Here is an 18,437-nt window from a genome sequence, read left to right on the forward strand (position 1 = left end):
GGTGACCTTAGGCTAGTCACAGTCCCCTCTGAACTCTCTCAGCCCCACCTACCTCACAAGGTTTCTGTTATGGGGAGAGGAAGGGAAAGTAATGTTCATTTTTCTGACATTTAAGTTCCTGTCGGATGAGGTTTCCAGTTCATGTTTTGCTCCCTCTAGTGGTTGATTTGATATGCTGGTTTATATCAAGCATAATAGCCTGCTGTTTAAATCTGCAAGTAGATATGCTGGTCTTTAACCTGTGGGAGATTGAAGCAACCAGTAGAGGGAGCAAAGCATGTGTGGAACTGAAAACCTCCCAAAGAAACAGGAAGTTAGAAGCAAGAAAACGAGAGTGCTGAAAAGCCCCTGGATAGCTCAAGGGCCCCGGCCTCAACAGGCTCTGAAAGCTAAGAGGGTTATCCCTGGTTAGTATTTGGATGGGAGACCATCAAGGAAGCCCAGGGTCACTATGCCGAGGCAGGAAATGGCAGATCCCATCTGTGCGTTGTCAACTGCACCTTGATGGCTTTTTCCATTCAAAAGATTTCACTTCGAAAGCATCAGCTTTATAAAGGTGGGCACAGTTTACACAAAGGGGCACAAAGGCCTAACTCAGAGGTGTAGCTCCAAGAGGCGGGGTGGTGGTTGTGCGTGACACACCAGGTGCACGCCCCTGTAAGGGTGTGGTGAGGGCGCGGCGGGGGTGCGATGGGGGCGTTCCGGGGTGGGACGGGGGCAGAGGCACACTGGTTCACCGGGCGTTTCCCCCCTTGCTATGCTTCTGGCCTAATTAGAACACAAGTAGCACTGGTGGCCTGAAACCTTTTGATGTTTGTGTCAGAAAATCCACATCGGTACCCCCAAATTAACTCTGGCAAACTATGCTGGGGATAATTAGGAAAGGAGTTGATAATTCGTACAGAATTCGTACAGAATGCGGCAGCCAGACTCCTTTCCGGAGCAACAGCAAGGGACCGGATTAGTCCAGTCCTATACCAACTGCACTGGCTGCCGATCGAGTACCGGGTCATGTTTAAAGTTTTGGTTTTGACCTTTGAAGCCATTCGCGCCTTGGCCCTGCATATCTAAGGGACTGTCTCTCCCTATATCGCCCTTCTAGGCCCCTCCGTTCATCGGAGGTGGACCTACTGGTGATCCCTGGCCCCAAGGTTTATCCGCCGGGCTGGCCTCTACAAGGGCCAGGGCTTTACTGGCTCTTGGCCCTCACTACCTGGTGGAACAGGCTTCCAGGTGAGATCAGGGTCTCATGTGGATTTACAAAGTTTCCGCAGGGCCTGTAAAACGGACCTGTTCCGCCAGGCATTTGGCCAGCTGGGATGATATCAACTGCAATAAAAAGCGAACATCTGGCCTCCCGTGGGTTCATAAAAGGGGGAATAGAATAGCTGAAGCCATCTCTAGTCTAATATTTTATGTATTTTAATTAACTTATATATATGATGTTTTAAATTTTTATTTTGTTGGAAACCGCCCTGAGCCTTCGGGGAGGGCGGTATACAAATGCAGTAAAATAAATAAATGAATGAATGAATGAATGAATGAATGAATGAATGAATGAATGAATGAATGAATGAATGAATAAATAATAAAACTGCAAGGATTGCCATGCCCTTATATAAAGCAGTGGTGCGACCACACTTGGAGTACTGTGTTCAGTTCTGGTCGCCACATCTCAAAAAGGATATTGAAGAGATAGAAAGAGTGCAGAGAAGGGCAATGAGGATGATTGAAGGATTGGCGCACCTTCCTTATGAGGAGAGGCTGCAGCATTTGGGACTCTTTAGTTTGGAGAGGAGACGTCTGAGGGGGGATATGATTGAAGTCTATAAAATTATGCATGGGGTAGAAAATGTGGACAGAGAGAAATTTTTCTCTCTTTCTCACAATACTAGAACCAGGGGCATTAATTGAAAATACTGGGGGGAAGAATTAGGACTAATAAAAGGAAACACTTCTTCACGCAACGTGTGATTGGTGTTTGGAATATGCTGCCACAGGAGGTGGTGATGGCCACTAACCTGGATAGCTTTAAAAAGGGCTTGGACAGATTTATGGAGGAGAAGTCGATTCATGGCTACCAATCTTGATCCTCCTTGATCTGAGATTGCAAATGCCTTAACAGTCCAGGTACTCGGGAGCAACAGCCGCAGAAGGCCATTGCTTTCACATCCTGCCCGTGAGCTCCCAAAGGCACCTGGTGGGCCACTGTGAGTAGCAGAGTGCTGGACTAGATGGACTCTGGTCTGATCCAGCAGGCTAGTTCTTATGTTCTTATGGCTTATTGTTGTAAAAATACCATAAGAAAACAAAAGTTGACTACTTTTTAACTTTGCCCCTAAAGGCTGAGAGAGCAAGCGCTTTCTTATGATAAGGCCAGCCCTGGCAACTATCCAGTCTGTTCCCACTGCCAACACAAACTCTGGGTCTCCTGTGCTATGTGCTTTCAGGAAATGTGCTACCTGTGCCTACAGCGCGCGCAAAGGAACATCCCTCTTTACTTGACGGAAGAGAACAGGAGGAAAGAGAAAGAGGAGGAAAGGATCCTTGCAAAGTATCAAGCTTTGAAAGGTGAAGATTCTCTTCGGAAAGAGCAGGTATTAGCATTGGGAAGTAGCTATATATTTATATCCCACCCTTTTCTATCATGGACATTAGGGTTGCCAATCTCCAGGTGGTGACTGGAGATCTCCTGGGATTACCTCTGATCTCCAGATGATAGATGTTCTGCCCCCCAACTGAATCTGGTTTTGGTGCCCTGTCCTTGGCTAGGACAGAGTGGGGGAGACACAAACCAGGTTCAACAGTTCTTACAGTAGGTTTATTACTGGAGAGAATCAAGACCCTAACTCCTCCCTTGGGTCTATCTAAGTCAGAGTACTTGCTTGTCTTGAGCAGGTTTGCAGCTGTCGACCAGTGATGGCGAACCTTTTTGAGACCGAGTGCCCAAATTGCAACCCAAACCCCACTTATTTATTGCATAGTGCCAACCCGGCAATTTAACCTGAATGCCGAGGTTTTAGTTTAGAAAAAAACTGGTTAGCTCTCTCTTCTTCTGCCCCACCCGCTCGAGCAGGGGCCAGCCTGCTGTAGGATCCAGCAAGTCCCACGCGCAGCGATCCGCCTTCAGGTGCCTTCTAGCATCTTCTGCCCCTCTGCCCCGTCCCCCCCAGGCAGCAGCGCCACCCGAGCACCCGGAGCACAGGTGGCACTCCAGCCTGCACAGCTAAGTCCCTTCCCTGCTTCATCACCGCGGCGCGCATTAACGCCGTGCTCAGTGGCCCAGGCCAGCCTAGATGGGTGTGTGTGTGTGTGGTGGGGGGGGCTGATTTTCCACCCCCACATGACGAACTCTATGTGTGCGTGTCCACAGAGAGGGCTCCGAGTGCCACCTTTGGCACCCTTGCCATAGGTTCACCATCACTGCTGTAGACTGTGTCTTCTCTTGGTTGCTTTCAAGAAAGTCCACTGTGTCTTGCTTCCTTTCAGTTCTTTCAGTTCTTGCTCCCTTACCAACATGACATCCCTTCAAATATCTCAACGTGGCTATCATGCCACCTCTTAACCTTCTCTTCACCAAACTAAACATCCTCAGCTCCCTAAGTCTCTCCTCGCAGGGCATGGATTCCAGACCTTTTACCAGACTTCCTCTCAAAGTTCTCCTCAGGTACCTACAATCTATCCTGTCCTTCCAGATAATGTTTATGCAGAAAATGTCCTTGGAGGTTGATCAAGATGTACTTGATAGCTTGTAGTAATGCACTGCTGACCCAGCAGCACCGTGGTAGAACGTTGGGACGCCAACGGACCTACGGCCTTGCTGGTCGCACCCGGGCACTCCCCACTGCTCATCCCCCATCCTTATGAGTCACGGGTCATGAATCTGCCTGGCTCAATCAACCGGGCTTAGGGACAATGGTCTTGCCCCCAGGTGAGGATTAGGCTCCAGACGCCACGCCCTCCTCCTCAAGACGTAGGCCAGATGAGAGATCATGCATCACATGATGATCTCCTCCCATCTCCCGCCTCCCCGCCTTCCGGAACTCCCCGTCCCTCCCTCCTACACTGGAGCCGATAGAATAACAATAAAAGGTAAAAGCCAGGAACCGGGCAGACGAGACTCGCTAGGAACACGGACCTCCGGGTTCCTCCCGCCTGCTGGCTTATCCCCCTCCACCAGATGTTATCTCCGTCTTCTCGCCTTCGCTTCTTACGCTGACCACGCGGGTCGCATCATGAAGCTGGTGCGCCGCAACCTCGGGAATCCTCGAACCTCCACCCCTGCTCACCGTCAGCCTGGGAAGGGCCATGATAACCGAAGTCCGCTGGATCGGCGATCCAGTGGACCACTGCTTCGTATCGGCCTTGTCCTCTGGATCGGGCGCATCCAGAGACACGCCTGTCTCTAGGACACTCTCTCGGGTCCGGACGGAACACCGGGTGGTGGTGAGTATGGGAGCTTGCAAAAGCAGGGCTTATGACAAGCACGCTTGATCTAACTGAAAGCCGCTTAGCTTAAAATGCGGCAGGGTCCCCCCAGTGAAGAGAAGGGAGCCGGGCGCTAAATTGGTTGAGGAGTTTGAAGCTCAGTGTCCATGGTACCTGCAGGGGAGGGGGGGACATTGGAATCTTTAAGGACTGGGAAAACATCGGGCGACTCTCTCGCGACAGAGCCTCGCCAGCCGATGTCACTGCTACTGACGTGGAGACAATGTTATGTCGCCATCAGCCTGCAGTAGACCTATGGTATTCCCTTGCTGTAGGCCGCCCTCCTTTCTCGATCTTTCACCTTCAACCCCTTTCAACCCCGGAATTTTCTATCCACTAAATTGGACGCCTTTGTCCTCCTTCTGCCCCCCCCCTTTGCTCCTTCCACTCCATTTCTAAACTCTCCCGCCGCTCAGCCGCCCTCTCCCCCTGCTCCGCTTCTTCATTTTCCCGAAGCCACTGCATTCCTCCGCCATTAGCCATCGTGAATGGCGCTGGTTTCAAAACTCAGAGCCGCATTGTAGCCACTTCCATCTGCAGAAGAAAAGAAACTCCTGGACGGAAGACGATGCTCGTAGATTCTTGCATTGTGCCCCGGCCCATTTCACAGATACTGAGGGGAGGGTGGCGCATCAGCTGGTTGTCGAAGCACCGCCTCTTTGCTATAAATATCCTCACTCGAGCTCCGCAAAGCCGGCGCGGGACGTGGGAGTCACTCAGGCCCTATGTGAGAGGCATGCTAGAGGCGGGTCGCGAGGAATCACCACGGTTCCGGACGCATCGAAGAACAACCTCCGGGTGATGCTCCTGAGCCCTGCACAATTTGTGATCTGGGAGAGCGAAGTTCCACCAGCAATGCTTTAGCAGGGCAGCCGCCTCAGCCCGCGCCTACACCGGGCCAAGACAGCTTTACGGCTTCGATGCCTTCCAGTAACCCCAACAATCAGATACTGTCCTGCCGGTGGCCACCCCACGGTCGCCTTCTGAATGCTCTCTTTACAATGCGTTTTTGAAAGTCCCTAATACCGGACAGCCAACCCAAAGTTTTTCTAGCATCTGCAGAAGCCTCAAGAGTCTCTATGCTGAGTTTGTGAACAGGCTCCAGGAGGCCCTCAAGAGGCAGGTTGACAACGCAGGGGAGGCCCAGGGCGAACTCCTTAAGCGCCTTGCCAAGGAGAACGCCTCCGAGAGTGCCGCAAGGCTTATCACAGGCCTAGGAAGGAACCCCGAGCTGGGCTGCCAACATGCTCAAAGCTTGCCAGGATATCGGGTCTTTCGCTTCATCAAAGCCAGCCTTCTAGCCGCCGGGGCCTCTCACAAGAAGTGAGACAGCCCCGAGACGAAGTGTCTCAACTAAGGCAAGCCAGGACATTCTCCGGAGGAATTGCAGGCTGCCCGGCGGCGGGGCCTACAACCCTGACGGAGGAGGGCTCTCTCCCCAGAGGGCTTAAAACCCCAGGAAAGCTCCAAGACCGGGCGCTCTCAACGTCTGCTGGGGAGGCTCACGCCTCGGCATCTCCCTGCAGCTCCAGAACCAAGATCCAAGACTCCTCAAACCTCTTCCCCCGGAGCTCCCCCATGAGATCTTCGGGCTGCCCCAGCTCAGTATAGTGATCCCATCCCTACGGAGACCATGGGGCTGGTCTTGCCAGCTTGCTCCCCTCCTACGCTCTATACTCTCCTGCTCTGCTAACCCTTTCTTGCTTCCAAAGTCACTCTCATGCCTCCACCAGTGCTCCTTGTGAATGGCACCCATTTCAAAATCTCTGCAGAGTCCACAGTCACTGGACTGCAACAGAAAGAAATGCTGACGGAAGAGGACTGCCGCTTTTGAACTCCTCCTCAGAATGCCCCCCATAGCCAATCTACAGGACAATGAGGCATGGAAAGGGGAAGATAGTTCTCGCGACAATGGCCTTAAGCCTCAAAAGTCCTTCGTGAAGAAGAAGCCCCCTTGGCCCTCTCCAGCTGTAAGGTTCAAACCAGATCTCATAGCCTCTGAGCCTGTGCAAAGCCCTAAGCTCAAAGTCCTCCTGTTGGCAGCAAGAAAATCAAGCCAGCACCTTCAGAGAGAGCAAAATCTCAAATCAGAGTTGCAATCCTCCCTCGCTATTTTATATATGTGCTCTGTATGCCCATGTATGTTCTTGCAGGCGTCTTGCCCCCTTTCAAGAGACCTCTAAAGTTTTCCCCTCATAGGGGGGATTTTTTTCCATTGCTTCTAAGCTATGCTCTTGTGCTTCAACTAAAGTTTTTCTCCTTCTGATTATGTGTGCCAATGCCTTGAAAGGTTTCACTTCATTACAGCATCCGCTTTAAACGGGACACAGCTCGCAAGGGAGAAATCTCCCAGAATAACGATGGGACTCCGCTTCTGCCGCTTCCATCTTAGTTTAAACCTTCAAAACTTTTCTTCAAACCTCTCCTTGAGAACCTTTTCCTTCTCGGGTCTATCTGAGCCTACACTCGCCACATTGGCGCGGGCGCAAGTTTACATATGAAGCCAAAATCATTTTCATGCTCCCACATTCTTCTGCTGAGCGCTCCCTGGCTAAAGGTCATTACAGTGCCAAGGGGGGGGTCTCTCAGCCACACTCTATCTTACATACAGCCTCCGCTGTGAAGGTAGGAAGCGAAGCCCAAACCGGCCAAAGTCCCCTTAATGGAGGTGTAGCTGTAGAGCCGACTCTCCAAACCCTTCCCCCCCCCGCCTTCCTTTCTGCACACCCTCCCTCTTTCTAATGGGCTGACGCTACCAATTCTAGATCTAGGATCTGATAGCGGGTTTTTTGCAAACCCCTCTCAATTTGCTCCTGTGATCAAACCTCAAGCCCAGGAACTGTTTTCTTTGCATCTTCTCTATATCTTTTCCCTATAGGATGCTATGCATACGATATGACTATAATTGTGCACTGTTCAAGCTGTTTTGCAGTAAAACCCACACCTTAGACGGTGATTGGGATTGTTTTACAAAACAAACATCCCACCTGGATATGACCTCTCCCTTCTCCTAAGCCTTCGGGCAATTCTCTGCCTTGTATCTCTTAACGCCTTGAATGTTGCAAGTGATGGTTAGTCGGAATGGGCCAACTGCGCCTCAACTTAAAGCTTGGCCAAAACAAACGGAAGAAAGGGGAGTAGTTCCCCCCCCCTCTTTGCCCAATCAAGGTCTCATCCAGCAGACCATATCCAAAGTACTCTTCTCTATTCTCTATCAAAAAATTGCCCGGGCTTCCACTCAGGGGCTCGAGCTTTCCATTAACTCAGCTAGCACTCAGTAAAACCCCTGGGGGAAAAGCTGCCGCTTGTTTTTTTCTCTTCTATACAGGAGTCCAGCTTGCCATGCCAGGCCAGCCCTATCCCGGAGATGGAGCTGGGCCTCCCTGGAGGATCCTCGGACCCTCACGCCTCTGTTGAGAGAGAGCCCGATCACCCCCCAGCCTGGGCCAAGATGGGAGGGACTCCTCTCTGGAACCAGTACTCCATTCTTCCACGGAGATCGCAGAATCTCGCTGCCCCCCCCCTGGGGAATGGCAGCCTGGGCCAGCTATGGCTCAAAGGTTGACGCTGTGTGTCGCTGCTCCCTCATCTACAGCCGCCATTCTCTCTCCCTCTCTGTCAGCCCTGGCTGAAACTTGGAATTGCAGCCAGGAACATTCCTGGATAGATTAACCCTTGGAACTCTCCTCCGCTTTCGTTTTCAGCCGCTTGAATAATTGTTGGAACACGCCTTCTTCTCACAACCTTGCTCGTGAGAGTCACTTCGAACCTGCAATGCTAAAGACTATCAGTAGCTCTCCCTACATTTTGAGAAACCTATGGACTCAAACGCCATCGCCTCTGTAGCTTTGGTAGAAGGTCAAACAGCAAGAGCCATGCATTGGACAATTATGCAACCACGGGTTGCCTTCCTTCCTTACATCTAGCCTATGTACCGTTTAGCTATGTTTATTGTTTTCATTTATATGATGTCGCCTATCTGCCAAACATGCATGTCTTGTATATAATTGCCGCTTCCACGCAACGTCTGATGCCTTGCCCCTTTATGCCCATTGGTTTAATTCAAGGGAATTGTTGAGTACCATGACCCTCGACTGATTATTGAAGCATTGCATGCCTTAATTTTGTAGGTTATCGTGATTTGTTGCTGTTGCATTCCCGCCTTCATCTGCCTGCCGGGACTCTCTACTGCTCGCCTCACCATTGCTTCTGCACCGTGGCTTCACCTCGGGAGCCCAAGTACCGGGTGCCGCTCCGCCCCTCCCCTCGACTCCCCTTTGCCGGAGCGACGCAGCTGCTCTTAGCCAAGGCGGAGTATGTTTCCCTTGCGACTCCCCTTGTGGGAGTCCCTGGACTTGTTTCATGTAACACTAAGACTATCGGTCGCTCTTGGCCTGTGTCCTGGCGAAATCTACTAACTCTACCTCCACCGCTCTGGATGCCCTGGCCTCCGAAAGCAGCAGGAACTTCATCAGTTTACCTTAGATAATCGTGTCGCTATTGATTAATTTGCTGTTGTTGCATCACCAAGGTTGTGAGAATGTACATAATATTATGTGTTGCTTTTAACCTCTCTGACAATTCCCAATTGATTCATATGAAAGTACGTGAGCTGCAAGAAGTTGTATCTAATCTGAAGTATGATGTTTTTGCCCCATTGGTGGTCAGCTCTCTGGAGCTGGCTGCCGGGAGGATGGTTGAGTGCTATTGTACAGCTCTGCATTATTTAATTGTGTGCCTCGTTATCGGATCTTTGTTTCGCTTCCACGCGTGTCTAATATTGCCTGTAACGTGTGTAAGAAGCCCCTTCGAATTTCCCCTTACCCCGCAGCCAAGTTCTAATGTTACATTAAGCAGCTTGGTCAGCTTTGACCAGACGGGCGGAGGAGACAAGCTGGCCCCTTTGAATCGCTTCTTTAGTATCTTCGGTCCCCCTCTTTCTAAAATGTAAAAAAGCGAGGAGATGTAGCGAGCCGCCGCACCGTTGATCCAGCAGCACCGTGGTAGAACGTTGGGACGCCAACGGACCTACGGCCTTGCTGGTCGCGACTCCCCACTCCTCATCCCCCCCTACATGAGTCACGCCGGTCATGAACTGCCTGGTCTAATCACCGGGCCCAGGGACAATGGTCTTGCCCCCAGGTGAGGATTAGTCTCAGACGCTTACGCCTTCCTTCTCCTCAAGACGTGAAGCCAGATGAGAGATCATGCATCGCACATGATGATCTCCACTCAGCCTCCGCCTCTCTCCCCGAACTCCCCTCGTCCTCCTCCTATTATCACTGATAGAATAACAATAAAAGGTGCCAGGAACCGGCAGACGAGAGACTCGCTAGGAACACGGACCTCCGGGCTCCCGCTGCTGGCGATCTCCACCAGATGTTATCTCCGCGTCTCGTCTCGTTCTTACGCTGACCACGTGGGTCGACTACAATAGCTAGATGGGGAGTATTGGGTCTATTTGAGGTGTCACAAACGGTCTGGGCTCCAGTGATTGTCATCCTTACTGGTCCCTGGTGCTGAAAAATGCATTAAAGACATACAACCAAGAACTGAAAGCTACCTATATGGTGAAAAATGGAAAAGGGCATCCACATATTAATTTTTAAAATCCCAGTATTCCCCTCATAGACCACAACACTCATTCTGTCGCTAAAGAGAATGTTGTCTTACACTGCGGACACGACCACTCAGCCTGGGATAGGGCAGAATTGTATTGCTCATCCAAATAATTTACCCTTTTATGCCTGAAGTTTTTGAAACATTTATTGACTTTGTATTGTTGAAGGCTTTCACGGCCAGAATCACTGTATGGCCACAGATGCAGGCGAAACGTCAGGAGAAAATGGTACTGGAACGCGGCCATACAACCCGGAAAATCCACAACACCCCATTTACTGACTTTCTCTCCCATTTCTCATGACAGTTAAGAGCCTTGGCGAAAAGAGAGCAGGACCAAGAAATCGCTGCGTTTAATCTAGGGGTTGCCGAAGCTCTAAGAAGCAGGAAGAATGAAAAAGCTCCAGAAGCTTGCGTAAGGTCTTGCGCTTCACAAGATTCCGACTGCTCCAATTTTTTCCAGGCAGAGCCGATTGTTTGTTTCTACCACAGATGGGAAAATGCTCAGTTCCACTCTCTCTCTTGCATCTACACAGCAGTGGAGACGTTTGGGAAATTGCTGAATTAGAATTTATTGATAAATTTAGTGCTATTACCCAGGGCTTGAACAGGGAGAATGCATTTTTCACCCACTGCCAGTGTTGAATTAGCTTACTATTAGGAGGAAGAGCTTGGAGCTAGATGGGCCAGGATAGCCGTCAGCTCTCAGAAGCTAAGCAGGATCTACCCTGGTTAGTACTTGGATGGGAGACCAACATGAAATTCCAAGGTTGGCAGAGGCAGGCAATGGAAAACCCCTTTCTGTTCGTCTCTTGCCTTCAAAACACTCCGGACTTAGCATAAATTGTCTACTGTCAATGGTTACCATGTTCAACATGTATACTTTGGGCTTGCACAAACTATTTTATTATTATTTTATTCCTGTATATCTGCTGATTGAGAATTTTTACTTCATGTGCTTGACTAAAGTGGAGTCGTCTTGTCCATTTTGATTACTTTAGGGAGCTGTTTTGTCCTCAGACTGGGATGGAACATAAAAGGAGTAGGCAATATATACCCCACTCAACATTCCCTTCTCACTGACACAGTGTGTAACACACTTCCCTGTGAAACCGGCCACAGATGCAGGTGAAATGTTAGGAAAAAGATCTACCGGACCACGGCCACACAGCCTGGAAAACCCACAACAACCAGTTTCTTGTGTTCATTGCAACTAACTTAACATGGCAATTTTTTGCCTTGTAGAGATCCTACATTTTTGAACACAGGCCATCTAGTGCAACCACTCAACAAAAGCAAGAGGAATATTCCCAACAGTTGGCGAAACAATTGGCACAGAAGACCACAAGAGAATCCAGGCGAAAGCAAGATCAGGAACTCATGGACCGCCTGGAGCAAGTTCAGTTAGCCGAAGAGTAAGTCTTACACTTGAAAGATGATAACTGAGATTGGTGGTTCCTGTATGCGTCTCTTCTCAAAGTGTTAAGAATGCAACCTTTTAAGGGCTGATGATGCCCTTGGGAACACGAGTGACCATTACGTTCCAGAGAAACATGCCGGCATGAAGACTTTGTGTCCAGATGTCAGCATTTTTGTTTCGTTCTAAACTGCAGTCAAAGGAGGTTCACACAACAGGAAGGAATGTTTTCATGCAAGCAAGCACATATATTATCGAAGGTTTTCACGGCCGGAATCACTGGGGTTTATTAGACTGTGGAGCATTTTACTGGTATTTATGGTGGTTGGTATGCCTTCAGAGGATCTGATGAGATCAGATCCTCTGAAGATGCCAGCCACAGATGCAGGCGAAACGTCAGGAGAGAATGCTGTGAGAACACGGCTATACAGCCCGGAAACCACACAGCACCCAAGCACATATATCCTTCTCTGAGCTGCAAACTAATTTGGCATTTTTATTGGCAAATACTGATGAAATGTATGAAACAGTCAGCAAACTGATTATTCAGTAATAAGATAACTCCTCCTGTATTCACACCAACCAGAAGTCAGTTTTCTCAGAAATGAGTGGCTGAGCACTCTACAAGGTGTGCTTTTAATTTTCTAGGTTAGCTGCCCAAAGAACAAAGTATATCAAGGACAGGATGGCCGAAATGCATTCTTATAAGAAGGCCCTGGATTTGCAGGTAAAAATTTAGGATGTGGGGGGTAATTAGTCAGCTGTTTGATGCATGTTTCCACTGCAGGTTAATTGGGGCAGAGGGTTGGTATTTAGTTTATAAGGCTGGCTCTTCTCTCAGTGGTAAAAGAACGGAAGAAAACATTAGGTTTGCCGTTTCCTCCCAATTTGTATTCAAAGCTAGCAGATATCTCACTTGATGTATGGGAAAATGTTGCCTTGCAGAAGCGACATCCATCTCTGTGATTGGGAACCATGGTTTTCTAGTGTTCCCATTCATAGGAGTGAAACCTATGTCCATGCCTGATGAATGAGCAACCTCAAGGTGGTGGGGCCAGTAGGCAATTCTACGACTGCTCTACTTACACTTTCCAATGTACCTATGTGCAGTGGTGGGATCCAAAAATTTTAGTAACAGGGTTACCGTAGCCACCCCCCCCTCAGCAAAGGGCAGCAGAGGCAGAAGCAAGGAGCTCCTGGAGCAAAACCTAGGTTGGATGCCTCCCCATGGGCAGTGCCACCCCACCACTGACCCCAAAAAATTTTTTTGCACCAGGTCATTGCTAAATCATCATCACATTATAGAAAATGCCCCAACTCACAAATCTGAACACAGCAATGGTGAAACACACACGTTCTTTGGTAGAGACTGGTGAGATAAAAGGTACGAAAGGCTGAGAATCAATGAATTGCAGCACTTGAAAGGGATTCACCCAGTTCAGGGAGTTACATTATTAGTCGCAATTGCTATATGGAATCTTCCCGTTCAAAGGCAGGATGCCTCTCGGGGAGGCGAGGGCGTGGAGATGGAAAAGTGGACCCAATTAGTAACCCCCTCTCGGCACACACAAATAATTAGTAACCCACTCTCGGGAACTGGTGAGAACCTGCTGGATCCCACCTCTGCATATGTGTCATATGTACTGTGTGTGCACACGCTGAGAAGCCATGATTGGGTTCCAAGTCCACACGCATATGGCGAAATGTTCAATCTTCGCACGAAATGGAAGACACGGATGGACATCTCCCACCGTCTTTGTTCCACTGCTGACATAAAATTCGTGCACAATGCTGCGACTTGCTGATTGAAACTTTCTCCTGGATGTGGACACAGGTCAAGATGAAGCCGGTGCAGTTGCCCCGCTGTGAGCCGAATTCGAGCGAGACCGTCTTCGGGAAGTACGACAGCGAAGAGAAAATGGAGGAAAGAAGGAAGCGATCTCTGGAGTTTTCCAGACATCAGCTGCAGGCTGCAGCGCATCGCAAGCGGACCGCGATCCTCAGCCAGCTGATAGATCAGAGGAAGGCAGCAGATATGATCGAGAGGGCAAGGAAACAGTAGGAATTGAACTTACTGTGCTGACCTGGGCTCTTTCTAGCAGATATGCAGGTCACCTGGGGTTGGATACCATGGAAAATGTCTGCTAATGAAAGCGAGGGATGGTTAGGAATATAGTATCTAGATCAGGGGTCTGCAACCTGCGGCTCTCCAGATGTTCATGGACTACAATCCCCATCAGCCCCTGCCAGCATGGCCCCTTCCTCTCTCAGGCAGACCTGGCCACTGTGATACATGCAACGGTCACCTCCAGGCTTGACTATTGTAACTCGCTCTACACGGGCCTTCCCTTGCGCCTGATTCGGAAACTGAAACTGGTCCAACATGCAGCGGTGCGTCTGCTCACAGGGGGCGCCTTCTGTGATCATATCCAACCTGTGTATTTAAGCCAGCTGCATTGGCTCCCAGTGGAATTTCCCGAGATCATCTTCAAAGGTGTGGGTTTAACTGCTTCAAGGCCTTCTACAGCGACCTGGGACCCTCGTATCCTGAGAGACCGAATTACCCCATATGCCCCCTCTTACTAGAAGCCTCTCTGCGATCCAGCAGAGGCCAGACTACTGGTGGTTCCCTGGCCCCTCGATGATCGCGGCTGGCCTCCTGCAGACCCAGGCCAGGACCTTCTACGGCCCTGGCCCCAGCCACCGGTGGAACACTCTTCCTCCAGCCCTGTCCGGGCCCTCTTGGGACCCTAGAGTGAGTTTCCATGGGGCCTGTAAGACCGAGGTTGTTCCGCCCGAGGGCGGACTTTGGAGTGTCCAGTCAGCTGAGTGGGGCCCCCCTTCCCCTCCCCTCTCCTTCCTCCCCTGCTTTTTTTGCACATACCATCTGATGCACTTTACCACCTTATTATCCTCCTAGAAGGAGCCTGAACTGGCCTCCTTTCTTTTTTACTGGGATGATCTTAATTGAATTGGATTAGGGCACCTTGTTGTGCTATTAACCACGGTTTTAAGTAGCTTTTAATGGATTTTAGTAATTTATTGTTGTTATCGATTTAATTAATTATATATGTGAATGTTGTACACCGCCCAGAGCCCCCAGGGGATAGGGCAGTTTATAAATCGAAACAATAAATAAATAAATAACATCTGAAGAGCCGCAGGTTGCAGACCCCTAGATCAGATCAATGGGCCCAATGAAATATGGTAGGGGTAGGGAAATCACGTTTGTTGTTCAGAAGTTTGTTTCATTCATGTATAAAATAAGGTATGTGTGTGATGTTAAAAGACATGCTCAGGTGAGGGGAAATGAGCCTTCTGCTCTCTTAACTCCCTATGATCTGTTTTGGCCAAGCAGTTTTCTCCCTGTTGGGTTCTGATCAGTGGTGGGATCCAAAAATTTTAATAACAGGTTCCGGTCAGGTGGGGAAGTTCAAACAGTGGCGCTTGTCACATTTGACTCACGCACTTCCTCAGTCCCCATTTGGGCAGGGGAGGTTGCTTTAGTAGCTAAATCCCCTTCCTCGCACCTCAATGAAAAATTAGTATTAACCACTTCTAGAGAAGTGGGTGAGGGCATCTAGAGAAGTGGTGAGAACTGGTTGGATCCCACCTCTGGTTCTGATGCTGTGAGTAGATAAGCGCGGTGGAGGCAGTGTGGTAGAACGATTAAAGGGTTGTGTTGCGAGAGCCAGCGTGGTGTAGTGGTTAAGGCTCTAATCTGGATAACCAGGTTTGATTCCCCACTCCCCCTCATGGAGCCTGCTGGGTGATCTTGGGATGGTCACAGTTCTCTCTGAACTCTCTCATCCCCCCTACCTCACAAGGTGCTTGTTTCCTCTTTATGAGCATCGGCCACCTTTAAAATGCCCTTATATTTTTTCCAAGTTATCAATGTATTGTCGAAGGCTTTCACGGCTGGAATCACTGGGGTGCTGTGTGGTTTCTGGGCTGTATGGCCGTGTTCTAGCAGCATTTATTCTCTCCCTTGACGCTTCGCTTTAAGCCTGCCATCTGTGGCTGGCATGCTTCGGTGAGAGGATCTTGATAGTAGGAAAGCAAGTTAAGACATATATACCTGTGAGTCAAGGTCAATAGGTGAGGGCATCTGAATAGGAGTGGCCTGGCAAGCGAGTAACAATGATGTGTAGCATTTGAGTAACAATTGAGATAGCAAGGTCAATAGGTGAAGGCATCTGAATAGAAGTAGTCTGGCCTTTGTTCCTTTTGATTGTTTATTGTCATCCTTTGTTTGTGTGGAGCCACAGATGCAGGAGAGAATGCTGCTAGAACACGGCCATACAGCCCGGAAACCACACAGCACCCCAGATTTGTTATCACTTTCTATTTTGGTGGGGTCAAATGGCCATTCTCATGAGATGTTCTCATCCCTAGATCCCACCCTGTGTGCCTTGGAGGACATTTGGGATAGAAATGTGAACAACGAATGAGAGTTCATGTCTTCCATTGTTTATTCCTGCCCCACTGGTATAAAAGAAACCTCCAATCTCACAAGCAGGGCACATAAATAAACGCATCTGCCCTCTATCCGGTTTGGACCAAATTAGCAGAAAAGATCCCATCACTACAAGTATGTGTCAGAAGTGAAGGAGGAGTGAACAAATGGGATGCTTAAATATGGTTACCTTTGAGAGTCCCCTCATAACTGTTTTTTTCTTAAATAACGTGCCAAGGAAGAATCTACTTGTGGAAAGTGATGCCGGCCAGAATCTGAACTTCTCCCCGTCTCCCCCAAATCTTTTTCTAGGTGGATTGCTGAAAAAGGAGCCCGGCTTGAGAAAATCTTCCAGATGAATTTAGCGATGAAGGAGGATTGGAGGAAGAGCGCAGGGCTGAAAAGGCAACGGGACTATGAAGAGAAACTCTTTCAGCGGTAAAGAACAGTGAAGAGCCCCCCCTATATTATTATTGTTGTTGTTGTTGTTGTTGTTGTTGTTGTTGTTGTTGTTGTTGTTGTTATTATTAATTTAATTTAATATACTGCCCTATCCCCAGAGGGCTCAGGGCGGTGTACAATAAAACATCAACTAAAAACATACATATAGTTTAAAACAACAGTCATCTTAAAACATCGCCCCACGGATCCCTTACGAAGCCCTCCTAATGAAAAATATGGGTCCTGATGGTATTGGGCCCATGGGGAGGAGGGAGGCTGGGGTACCTTCAGCGGCCGGTCTCTCCAAAGGCCCGGTGGAACAACTCAGTCTTACAGGCCCTGAGGAAATCCCCAAGGTCCCGCAGGGCCCGGACAGCTGGAGGGAGAGTGTTCCACCAGGCCAGTGCCAGAGCCATAAAGGCACTGGCTCGAGTGGAGGTCAGCTGCATCATTGACGGGCCGGGGACCTCCAGTAAGTTGGCCTCTGCTGAGCGCAGAGGTCGAGTTGGGACATATGGGGTAATGGGGTTCCGAAGGTACGAGGGTCCCAGGCCGCGCCAGGCCTTAAAGGTCAACACCCACACCTTGAAGATGATTCGGAATTCAACTGGGAGCCAATGCAGGTGGCGCAACACAGGTTGAATATGCTCTCGAAAGGCGCCCCCTGTGAGCAGACGAGCCGCCGCATGTTGGACCAGTTTTAATTTACGGATCAAACGCAAGGGAAGGCCCGTGTAGAGCGAGTTACAGTAGTCTAGCCTGGAGGTGACCGTTGCATGGATCACCGTGGCTAGGACAGTGTTAGAGAGGAAGGGAGCCAACCGTCAGGCCTGTCGAAAATGGAAAAATGCAACCCGGGTTATATGGGCCAACTGGGTCTCCATTGAAAGAGACGAATCCAGGTGGACCCCCAGGCTGTGGACGGAGGAGGTCGGCGCCAATGTGACCCCCTCCCACACCGGCGGCTGGAAATCCACAACCCCTCCCCCCCGACCAAGCCAAAGCTTCTTGACCCCGGGGTTTGCTTTTGGATGCCAGTCCTAAATGATGGGAATCTAACCTGGCACCTTTTGCATGCAAAACAGAGCCACTGAGCCACAGCTTTCCCCCCATTCTCGTCGGGTGTCATGGGTACTTCTGGATTGGGAGATAAATATCATTGATATTTTTATTCCTGTGGTCATTTAACCTTTCGCCCCTTTAAACTTCAGGGCCGGGGACAAGCTCTTTCTACTCGATCAATGCGCAAGGTTTCGCCGTTGCTACCAATGCAAGAGGAGTCTGGGCAACAGCGGGGATGGCAACGAATGGATCGACAATAAATATATCCCCGGCGCCCGGTTAGTAGTTTGAAGAAAATTTGCCTGCCTGCTTCCTGTCCGGCCTCCTTTCAGCCTGCAAAAACTGGACGATGTCCTTACAGTTTGGACCCTTGTGACACACCGTAGCCATTTTGGCCGCTTTCTGGTTTAAGATTTTTTTTTGTCCTTCTGTTTTTGGTAGATTTTTATGGAGAATTATGTTGAATTAAAAAAAATGGAAGTTCTCTGGGAATGACCTTTGTTGTTTGCTTCGGTGCTAAATATGAAATTAAATTACAGATGGTTTAAAGAAGAAGAAGAAGAAGAGTTTGGATTTATATCCCCCCTTTCTCTCCTGCAGGAGACTCAAAGGGGCTTACAATCTCCTTGCCCCTCCCCCCTCACAACAAACACCCTGTGGGGCTGAGAGAGCTCTGAGAAGCAGTGACTAGCCCAAGGTCACCCAGCTGGCGTGTGTGGGAGTGCACAGGCTAATCTGAGTTCCCCAGATAAGCCTCCACAGCTCAGGTGGCAGAGCTGGGAATCAAACCCGGTTCCTCCAGATTAGATACACAAGCTCTTAACCTCCTACACCACTGCTTTTGAGGAGGGTTAGGGGTTGGTCTAATAAAGGAGACAAGTAGGCTTGCTATCTTCAAGGTGGAATCTTAAATTCTGGAATTATCTGATCTCAGTTCCCCTGGAGGAAAACTTC

General features: G+C 49.5%; 1 protein-coding gene across 3 annotated transcripts in view; it reads left to right on the top strand.

Annotated features, from left to right (window-relative positions):
* The window catches only part of CCDC81 (coiled-coil domain containing 81), a 38,274-nt gene extending 20,308 nt beyond the window's left edge, over positions 1 to 17,966 (top strand). For 2 of the 3 annotated variants that reach the window (XM_048493263.1, XM_048493262.1), the window contains exons 9-15: positions 2,451 to 2,597; positions 10,415 to 10,522; positions 11,353 to 11,522; positions 12,173 to 12,251; positions 13,359 to 13,582; positions 16,293 to 16,418; positions 17,633 to 17,966. In XM_048493263.1, the coding sequence (XP_048349220.1) occupies positions 2,451 to 2,597; positions 10,415 to 10,522; positions 11,353 to 11,522; positions 12,173 to 12,251; positions 13,359 to 13,582; positions 16,293 to 16,418; positions 17,633 to 17,774 (996 nt within the window). In that variant the 3' untranslated portion in view covers positions 17,775 to 17,966. The remainder of the gene's footprint in view (positions 1 to 2,450; positions 2,598 to 10,414; positions 10,523 to 11,352; positions 11,523 to 12,172; positions 12,252 to 13,358; positions 13,583 to 16,292; positions 16,419 to 17,632) is intronic. The other variant, XR_007244249.1, reaches the window with a different exon arrangement.
* Positions 17,967 to 18,437: the final 471 nt, after the last annotated feature.

Source organism: Sphaerodactylus townsendi, linkage group LG04, assembly GCF_021028975.2.
Source record: "Sphaerodactylus townsendi isolate TG3544 linkage group LG04, MPM_Stown_v2.3, whole genome shotgun sequence".
Classification (NCBI taxonomy): Eukaryota; Metazoa; Chordata; class Lepidosauria; order Squamata; family Sphaerodactylidae; genus Sphaerodactylus; species Sphaerodactylus townsendi.